Raw genomic sequence first — 10,814 nt, forward strand, 5'->3', positions numbered from 1 at the left:
GCCATGGATACAGGTAGAAGGAACCCTAGATCCTTTCTTCTTTTGCAGGGCACTTTTCATGTCTGTAATTTGAAAATATAATAGAGTATGTACGGTGTATATATGCAGGCGTCTTTCTTCCCTAAGATTGGAAGCTCCTCAGAGGCAGGGCCTGCTCTGTTTCCTCTCCCCAAGGCCTGGCCTGGCACATGAAGTAGCTACTTGTTGGATGAGTGCAGTTTCAAGTCTAACCTCTGCTCCTGCCTGGTAGCTGCCTTTTTTGTGAGCCATTTCTCTGTGTGTTTCCTCTTCTGAAGAACACATGTCACATGGACCTTGTGTTCATACCTCCCTCTGTCTCTGAACCTAGTTTGTTCATACAGCTGTATTGAAGCTGATAGCTTCAGCCAAGCATGATGTCTGGAACTGTGATCAGTACTCCCGGGACGGCTTCACCAGCCCAGGATATAAAATGACCATCATTTCCAGAGTCTGGATACTCTTATTTCCATTAACTAATTATTATTTATTATTTCAGATTTAGAGTAATAATGTATACCCTGCTTTCTTGACAGGGTTTTGTGAGGACCAAGTGAAATGATGGATATGAAATTACTTCAGAAACTATGCTTTGTACAGCCAAACAATGATTATTATTGCTGGCCCAAATGTGTCTTCCTGAGAAAACTCAAGTTTGAAGGAAGATGAAGACCAAGGATTACAAAATGTGTCCTACTACCATTATACAGGAGAGGTCATCTCCCAAGTTGATTTTTCACGAAACGCACACACACACCTCCTTGGGCCTCTCTCTGCCGGCTGTCTAACATGAGCAGTTAGCATTCGGGTCTTGCAAAAGCTATGGACCACTGAGTTATGGGCCATGGGTTTTAGTCCAGCCTTGCCCCTGCCTCGCTGAGGTTATCATGCACAAGTCTTTGAGGTTCTCTGCCAAATGACAGTATCTGTTTTATGAAGGTAAAATAAGACTTGAATATTAGAAACAAGAATATTGGTAGCCCTACAGACATATGAATTTGATCACATCCTCATATGTTTTCCTTTCCAGATCCAATCCCTCCAGTTGCCTCGACTCCTCCCCATATGACATGGCCTCTACCTTGGGCACTCCCCTCTGCATATATTTTAGTATGTCTTGTATCCTTCTTAAAGGAAGTTCCCGATGCTAAACTTATAATACTTTTTTGTATCTTGCATTTGGACAATTACTACTAAGATTTGAGTATTATCAATTTGTATTTTCTCAAACTTGAATATATTATTTCCTGTCTCTTGATCCAGAAGGTTTAAGCTAAGTTCTGAAGTTGAAGGTAACTTCTCATTTTTGTCTTCTAGTGACAGACATCACACCTCCAGTGCAATCCCTGTTCCAAAGAGACAAAGCTCCATATTTGGGGGTGCAGATGTAGGCTTCTCTGGGGGGATCCCTTCACCAGACAAAGGATACCGGAAACGGGCCAGCTCAGAGAATGAGAGACTCCAGTACAAAACCCCTCCCCCCAGTTACAACTCTGCACTAGTCCAGCCTGTGACCCCTGTGCCCTCCACGGGAGAATCTGACAGAAAGACAGCATCTCTGTCTTCCTCCTTGGACACCTCCTTGGACCTCTCCAAAGAAAACAAGAAAAAAGGGGTAGATCTGGGCGACAGCTTAAATGGAAGCCACATGAGTGTGAACACTAGCCAGGAGCAGGGACAAGCACTCTCGGGGCCTCCGGCCACAATCAACGGCACCCTCCTGCCTGGTGAGCAGGCCAGCTCGTCTGGCGCCCAGCTCCCCGGGAGCTTCCACCCAGTCTCGGAAGCCGAGCTCTGCTGCACCGTGGAACAGGCAGAAGAGATCATCGGAATGGAAGCCACAGGCTTCACCTCAGGCGATCAGCTGGAAGCATTTAACTGCATCCCCGTGGACAGTGCTGTGGCAGTGGAGTGTGATGAACAAGTTCTGGGAGAATTTGAAGAGTTCTCCCGAAGGATCTATGCACTGAACGAAAACGTATCCAGTTTCCGCAGGCCACGCAGGAGTTCTGATAAGTGAAGTGAGCAGACAGATGGTAGGACCAGGATGGAGTCACTGCTTGAAATGAGGATAAAGCTGCACTGGTTACCTTTTGTAGTAATTATGACACAATGAATATTAATGGAGGATATTCCTCAGAAAAATAGACTTTGTGAATCAAGGAGGGACTCAGGATCATTGTGTATCAATGGGCCAGACAAAGTTAGATTTTGCTTGCAAGATTTTGCTTTTCAGGCCTGACAATTGTTTTAAGGCAAAAGTCACTCTCTAGCTTGAGTCACCTTATAGGCATTTGTCTGCTTTTTTATTTACACTTATACGTTATCCTCAGAGGGAAGATAATAATATATAAATAATATAATGAACTCGCCTTTAGATTCTCACAGCATTTGCCCTCACCATAGTTTATGAAACTTTTGGGAAAATTGAATATTCAGTGAAAGGTCTCCACCATTGACTGAAGGGTCTCTGGCCATCCGTTAGGTTGATGTGTAAGCAGCACAGTGGTCTCCGATACAGAGGCCCGTCGGCCTCTGCTCCCAGGCTCGTCAACCCAGCTGTTACACCACTGGTGCAGAAGATGCCTTGTGCATCCTGACCACAGGACATCACATTCGCTGGTTCTTTAATGCAGTTGCCATGACCTCCCACCTCTTTCAGCCAGCCATACCCTTGAAGCAGCCCTCAGATTATATGAAAAACCTCACCTCTGGAGGATTCCAGGAGACCCTCAAGAACCCTCCCCTCCAAGGTTACTATAGTCAGACAGCATCAAGTTCCCTCTGGGGGCCAAAGTTTTTATGTGGGCAGATGCTGTTGTCAAAAACTGGGTGTGCTTTCTGGCAATGCACTCACCGTGTAGAAATCCCTATATGTAATTCCCATGTTAATTTATTAAATTTCAGTTGGAGAGGAGGCATTGTGTATGATGAAATATACATAGGGAGTCAGGCTGTCCAGTGTGCAAACTGTGAGGCAGTTGATGTTGCTGGATTCAGAGACTAGATGAGGCATAGAATACTATTGGTATGTGTGCAATTGCATAAATATTAAATTATGTTTTTGAAGTCCATTTTCATTCCTGGAGCTCAGATTTCATTTGCTGTTGCTGTATACTTTATTTACCCAAGGACATCGCCTCAGGGTTGCAAGCTCTTTAAGGAGATTTTATGCTTATATCCATGTATTATATAGAAGAATAAAAATTGAGTTTACTTCACTCAACCTGATTTTTTTTCCCAGCTTTGAAATTCCTCTTGAACCTATATTTCCATATGTTACATCATGACAGGACTAGCCTGAGCAAAACCTGTGGCTGTATCTAAGCTAATGTTGTTGACTTCATTTGAGTTTACGTATTGTATATAGCAACACGCCATCACAGGTGTACTCTGTAATAGCTCATTCGTCCTGCATAACAACTTAACTCATAGGTTCATAATCATTGTCATACTTCGTCCAAGCATTCCTGGGCTCAATTTTAATATATAGCTACATTGTTAAATGGAATAGTTCATGTTGTTATTTTTTTCATGTAAAGAACTCACAGAATCATTGCATGACAGACAGACCCAACTTGCAAGCAATTAAAAGCTTTAACTGGATCTGAAGAAATCCATCTTATTTCTCATAAATAGGTGGAACTACTCCAAACCTGGAGCAGAAGCCATCTGTAGAGTCAAGGCTTCCTTGACAGTGTACTGTCTTTCATTTTAGAGTAAGGGTGGAGCTAGACATGGTCTTAGATGTACATCCGACTGGGCTGTGGGTCCTCCAGTGAAGCAACATCTACCTCCCAAGCCCAAAAGAAAGGCTTTGAAGGACTGTATTAGTAGTGAACAATGGAAGGTGAATCACATGTGATTTGTGGTTCCTCAGATACGGGAGAGACCTTTAAACTCCATGCCAAACTCGAAGACAAGGTACATTCGATGTAGGCCCTGCAGCCGGACCACATATAGGAGCACCCATGTTTTACAGCGTTGATCTCAGGTTCCACAAAACCACGTAGAGCCTGGAGCTCTGGGATTTTGTCAGTCAGTCTCTCAGTCTCCCATTTATGGACTCCCTGATTCTGGGGTCCACAGCTTTTCGCCCCCACAGCATGGAACCCCACCATTGACTGTGATCAGGTAGCCCAGAACTGACGGCTAGTTCCCTGCACACTTTCCTGACCCACACTGTGTCCAGTGATGTTACGCCTCAGAACACCACTTGTAGGTTTGGGTTTGTTTAGATTTTGGATTTTCATTGAGTTTGTTTGATGTCTGCAGTTTTCACCGTACTTGGATATATGTAAATCCTACAGCATTACATTCTCCAGGAATAAATCTCTGACATTTCCCAAGGCTGCAGACTTCATTTTGCCTCTGTTTAAAGTGGCCAAGGCCAAAATATGGGATGAAGTTATTATCTCCTACTAATCTTTGTAATTATTCTTGTAAACCACTAAAAAAACAAAATTGCTTTGAGAATATAAGTTGAAAACTGTCCTGTCCATTTCTGAACTGCTAAGGGCCCTTTCAGTTTTCATGTAGCCGAAACACTCTTAACAGCCAGCAAATGTTATCAGATGAATATTTGCTTGTGTTTTCTCTCTCTACTTCCCCTTACCCACTTCAAAAATTCCAGAGATTTTTTCCCCCCAGAATATTAGTTTTGGAAGATTGTATCCAACTATATTTTTTTAGCAGTTCTAATGGTGCCCATTTATCCTGACCTAACTGGTTATTTAAATAATTTTTTAAACCACCACCAATAATAAATGGCATGTGAAACTGATCTGTTGGTAATTGGAAGAAAAGTCAGCATCTGTATTTATAAAATAAAATTGATTAGTATTTATTTTGAGAGTAAAAGTGTATGTTATTTCCCTGTGATGTTTGAGTCCTGTCTTCTTCATTGTTTTGAATTTCATACTGAAGCGGAGTTAACTATGAAAACCTCATTCTTAAACAGTCTGCCAGCCATTCCACATTTACTGAGCTAGCCCCCCTTCCACTTTGAAAGGGACTGGACTAAACAATTTTATATGAAAATTAATCCACTTTGACCCCTGCCCCAGTCTCCAGTTGGGAGTACGGCAAGGAAGAGTGGCATAGGTATATTAACAGTTAAGTACAATTGAGTGCGATAAGTTCTGTGATGGAGAGCTGTCTAGCCCTGCCACAGAATTCAGAGGAAGTTATTATGACTCAAGGATTAAGAAAGGGTCATGAAGTTAATACAGATGAAAGATGTATGAGACTTCACATTACGGATGGAGGGAACAGCATCGGCAGAGGCCCAGAGGCAGGGCAGGGCCGCATGCGTATTTGCAGAACTGCAAGGAGTTTGCTGTGCTTGGGCCCTGAATGGATGTGAGGAAAGGTAAGAGGAGAAATTGAATTGCAGGCCCATGGAGGAAGGACTTAGGATAAAAGGTGAAGAGATTTGGATGCATGCTATGGACAACTGACCAGTAACCTTTCCAGCCTACAACAGAAGAGTAACTTGTTTAGTTGTGAATTATAACTAGCAGCCAAGTTGAAGCTGGACTTGAGTGATACTCTTCTTAATCTTCTGTACCATTTTGTTTTGGGAAAAAAAAAAACTCTGTGTCTGAAAAAGAAGTTCATCCTTGTGTTCCTAATGGTTTTGGGGTAAGGAGTGAATAATGAACTGGATTTTTACTATATGGTACAAAGGGCAGCCAGCGTCTATTCTTTAAAAGCTAGATTCTGAATGCCCCAACTCAGCCACTTTGACGTTACGACCCTGGTCAAGTCACTGAACTAAGGACTCCTCAGTTCTTGATCTGTAAGGAATTGACGAGAACGCTGCCCTTGCCATTACGTTTGTATAGGACCTACACCATCAGTGTTGGTTCCTTTTTGTCCTGTGGGAGACCACCGCCTCATGACAGAAAGGATACCTGAGACTTCTTATCACCATTTCCTGTTCTAGCACTTGAGCCCGGCCATTTCTCTGAATCTGGCTCTTAATCTGTCACGTGAGGATGATACCTCACACCAGTCAGAACGGCCGTCATCAAAAAGTCTGCAAATATAAATGCTAGAGAGGGGGTGGAGAAAGGGGACCCTGCTACACTGTTGGTGGGGAGATAAATTGGTACAGCCACTATGGAGAACAGCATGGAGGGTCCTTAAAAAACTAAAAACAGAGTTATGATGATCCACCAGTCCCACTTCTGGACATTTATCTGAGAAAACCATAATTCGAAAAGAGTCATGCACCCAGATGTTCATAGCAGCTCTATATACAATAGCCAAGACACACAGACGCAACCTAAATGTCCATCGACAAGATGTGTGTATGTGAATATTAGTCATGAAAAAGGGCATTTGCAGCAACATGAATGGACCTAGAGATTATCATACTAAGTGAAGTAAGTTAGAAAAAGACAAGCATCATATGATATAACTTATATGTAGAATCTAAAAAAATGACCCAAATGAGCTTATCTGTGTCAGAGTCACAGATGGAGAAAACACAGCTGCCAGGGTGTATAGGAGTGGGGAGGGGTAAATTGGGAGATTGGGATTGACATACACACTATTTTGTGACCCCATGGACTGTAGCCCGCCAGGCTCCTCTGTCCATGGGATTTACCAGGCAAGAGTACTGGAGTAGGTTACCATTTCCTTCTCCAGGGGATCTTCCTGACCAAGGGATCGAACCCATGTCTCCTGTCTTCTGCATTGCAGGCAGATTTTCTGCCCACTGAGCCATCAGGGAAGCCCATATATAACTAATAAGGACCTATAGTATAGTACAGGGAACTCTACTCAATAACTCTGTAAAGGCCCATCTAGGAAAATAAAGAATGGATGTAGGAATAACTGATTCGCTTTGCTGTGCACCTAAAACTCATACAGCACTGTAAATCAAATATACTCCAATAAAAAAAAATTTTAAGTAGGAATGATACCCACACCTCTCCCTACCCCGCAACCTGGTACTGGATAGAGTGTAAGTGATCAGTATTTTTATGAAACACTTGATCTTTACAAAGCACCACGCACATAGGGAGTAATTAGTCATTCAACAAGGATTTCTTGCAACATATACATCAGGCTTTGAAATGGAGCTCTCCATTCTGTACACATTGAGAATGTATCCGGGCTGAAACTGCTCTTTTGAAAAACTAAGCTCTAAACAAATGTTAAGAGTTCCAGAGTGTTTCGGTGGGTGGCATGGACACAATGTTGAGATATGGTCTATAAACCTAATTAGCTTAATTTTCATGGTTTTCTAACACCTGGCAGATGAGTTTATTTAAGCCACCTTATCCATACATATTCTGTCTAACAGCTTCTGGCTGCTTCACTGAACCCTGAACCAGTGCCCAGAGCTCTTAATTTCACTCAAAGCAGATAGAGGCTTTCTTTTTTTTTTCCCCTCTTAACATATCTAATTATAGTTTTGTAGGTAGACAGCTCAGCCTTGTGGATTTTAAATGAATAAAAAAAAATGTCTATAAAATAATCCCACAATTTAGAGACTGGCAATGTCAGCAATCCAGAAAAAGAGTGGTCATGAATCTAGATAAAAAAGACAATCCGTTGAAGAAATAGCAATAGCTTTAGTCAGCCAAGCCCAGAACTACAAGGGGGAGCGTGGCAGACTCTTACCCTTTTGGTTTTGTACAGAACACAAGTCTAATGAACTTCTTTCCCTTTAGTCCCCATTAAAGTACAAGCAAACCACTCCAGTATTCTAACTGTGAGAACCCCATGAAAGTATAAAAAGGCAAAAAGATAGGACACTAAAAGATGAGGCCCCCAGGTTGGGAGGGGTCCAATATGCCACTGGGGAAAAGCGGAGGGCAATTATTAATAGCTCCAGAAAGAATGAAGTGGCTGGGCCAAAGTAGAAATGATGCCCCGTTGTGGAGGTGTCTGGTGGTGAAGGTAATATCTGACGCTGTAAAGAACAATATCGCACAGGAACCTGGGCTGTTAGGTCCATGAATCAAGGTAAATTGGACGTAGTCAAGCAGGAAATGGCAAGAGTAAACATCTTAGGACTCAGTGAACTAAAATGGGCGGGAATGGGCGAATTTAATTTATAATGGCCATTATATCTACTACTGTGGGCAAGAATCCCATAGAAGAAATGGAGTAGCCCTCATAGTCAACAAAAATGCAGTACTTGAGTTCAGTCTCAAAAACAATAGAATGATCTTGGTTGGTTTCCAAGCAAACCATTCAACATCACAGTAATCCAAGTCTATGCCCCAACCACTGATAACGAAGAAACTGAAGTTTACCGGTTCTATGAAGACCTACAAGACCTTCTAGAACTAACACCAAAAAAAGATACCCTTTTCATTACAGAGGATTAGAATACCAAAGCAGGAAGTCAAGAGGTACCTGGAGTAATAGGCAAGTTTGATCTTGAAGTACAAAATGAAGCAAGGCAAAGGCTAACAGAATTTTGGTAAGAGAAACACTGGTCATAGCAAACACCCTTTTCCAACAACATGAGATCACTCTATACATGGACATCACCAGATGGTCAAAAGCAAAATCAGATTGACTATATTCTTTGCACCCTAAGATAGAAAAGTTCTATACAGTCAGCAAAAACAAGACCTGGAGCTGACTATGTCTCAGATCATCAGCTCCTTATAGCAAAACTCATGCTTAAACTAAATAAAGTGGGGAAGACCACCAGGCCATTTTCGGGGATGACCTAAATCAAACCCCTTATGATTATACAATGGAGGCGATGAACAAATTCAAGGGATTAGATCTGGTAAACAGTGCCTGAAGAACTGTGGGCAGAGGTTCATAACACTGTATAGGAAGCAATGACCAAAACCATCCCAAAGAAAAATGGGACTTCCTTGGTGGTCTAGTGGTTGGGACTCCATGCTCCCAATGCAGGGGGTCCAGGTTCATTTCCTTCCTAGTCAAGGAACTAGATCCCATATGCCACAACTAAAGATCCTGCAGGCTGTAACCAAGACCCAGGGCAGCAAAATAAAAAAGTTAAATATTTAGGGAAAAAAAAAAGAAATGCAAGAAGGCAAAGTGGTTATCTGAGGAAGCTTTACAAATAACTGAGGAAAGAAGAATAGCAAAAAGCAAGTGAGAAAAGGAAAGATATACCCAACTGAATGCACAGTTCCAGAGAATAGCAAAGAGAGATAAGAAGGCCTTCTTCAATGAACAATGCAAAGAAATAGAAAAAAAAAAAAAAAAAAACAATAGAATGGGAAAGACTAGAGCTGTCTGAGAAAAGTGGATATATCAAAGAAACATTTCATGCAAGGATGGACATGATAAAAGAAAGGATCTAAAAAAAATAAATAAATAAAGGATCTAACAGAGGCATAAGAGATTAAGAAGAGGTGGCAAGAATATAAAGAATAATTGTACAAAAAATGTCTTAATGACCGGGATAACCACAAAGGTGTGTGGTCACTCACCTAGAGCCAGACATCTTGGAGTATGAAGTCAGCCTTAGGAAGCATAACTACTGATAAAGCTAGTGGAGGTGATAGAATACCAGCCAAGCTATTTAAAATCCTAAAAGATGATGCTGTTAAAGTGCTGCAGTCAATATGTCAGCAAATTTGGAAAACCCAGCAGTGGCCACAGGGCTGGAAAAGGTCAGTTTTCATCCCAATTCCCAAGAAGGGCAGTGCTAAAGAATGTTCAAACTATCAGACAATTGTGCTGTCTTCCCATGCTAGTAAGGTTATGCTCAAAATCCTTCAAGCTAGGCATTAGCAGTACTTGAATTGAGAACTTCCAGATGTACAATCTAGGTTTAGAAAAGGCAGAGGAACCAGAAATCAATCAAATTGCCAACATTCATTGGATCAAAGAGAAAGCAAGGGAATTCCAGAAAAACATCTACTTCTGTTTTATTGACTATACTAAAAGCCTTTGGCTATGTGGATCACAACAAACTGTGGAAAATTCTTAAAGAGATGGGAATACCAGACCATCTTACCTGTCTGCTGAGAAACCTGTATTTGGGTCAAGAAGCAAGAGTTAGAACCTTACATGGAACAATGGACTGGTTCAAAATTGGGAAAGGAATTCATCAAGGCTATATATTGTCACCCTGTTTGCCTTATATGCAGAGTATATCATGAGAAGTGCCAGGCAGGATGAGTTACAAGCTGGAATCAAGATTATGATCCAGCAATCCCACTGCTGGGCATACACACTGAGGAAACCAGAATTGAAAGAGACACGTGTACCCCAGTGTTCATCGCAGCACTGTTTATAATAGCCAGGATGTGGAAGCAACCTAGATGTCCATCAGCAGATGAATGGATAAGAAAGCTATGGTACATATACACAATGGAGTATTACTCAGCCATTAAAAAGAATACATTTGAATCAGTTCTAATGAGGTGGATGAAACTGGAGCCTATTATACAGAGTGAAGTAAGCCAGAAAGAAAAACACCAATACAGTATACTAACGCATATATGTGGAATTTAGAAAGATGGTAACAATAACCCTGTATATGAGACAGCAAAAGAGACACTGATGTATAGAACAGTCTTTTGGACTCTGTGGGAGAGGGAGAGGGTGAGATGATTTGGGAGAATGGCATTGAAATATGTATAATATCATATATGAAATGAGTTGCCAGTCCAGGTTCGATGCACGATACTGGATGCTTGGGGCTGGTGCACTGGGACGACCCAGAGGGATGGCATGGGGAGGGAGGAGGGAGGGTTCAGGATGGGGAACACGTGTATGCCTGTGGCAGATTCAGTTTGATATATGGCAGAACCAATACAATATTGTAAAGTTTAAAAATAAAA

At 41.8% G+C, this 10,814-nt stretch overlaps 1 protein-coding gene across 5 annotated transcripts in view; it reads left to right on the forward strand.

Moving 5' to 3' along the window:
* The window catches only part of UVRAG (UV radiation resistance associated), a 331,316-nt gene extending 326,452 nt beyond the window's left edge, over nt 1–4,864 (forward strand). For 3 of the 5 annotated variants that reach the window (XR_015141562.1, XM_086338466.1, XM_086338467.1), the window contains one exon: nt 1,336–4,864. Coding sequence is in view for 3 of the 5 variants with exons in the window: in XM_086338466.1 (XP_086194592.1) it covers nt 1,336–2,038 (703 nt within the window). In the remaining 2 variants the exon portion in view is untranslated. Of the gene's footprint in view, nt 1–1,048; nt 1,124–1,335 lie in introns of those variants that run through there. The other 2 variants (XR_015141561.1, XM_086338470.1) reach the window with 2 other exon arrangements.
* Nucleotides 4,865–10,814: the final 5,950 nt, after the last annotated feature.

This window comes from Bos grunniens, chromosome 15, assembly GCF_055505025.1.
Source record: "Bos grunniens cultivar Pamir isolate PY7600 chromosome 15, Bosgru_T2T1.0, whole genome shotgun sequence".
Lineage (NCBI taxonomy): Eukaryota > Metazoa > Chordata > Mammalia > Artiodactyla > Bovidae > Bos > Bos grunniens.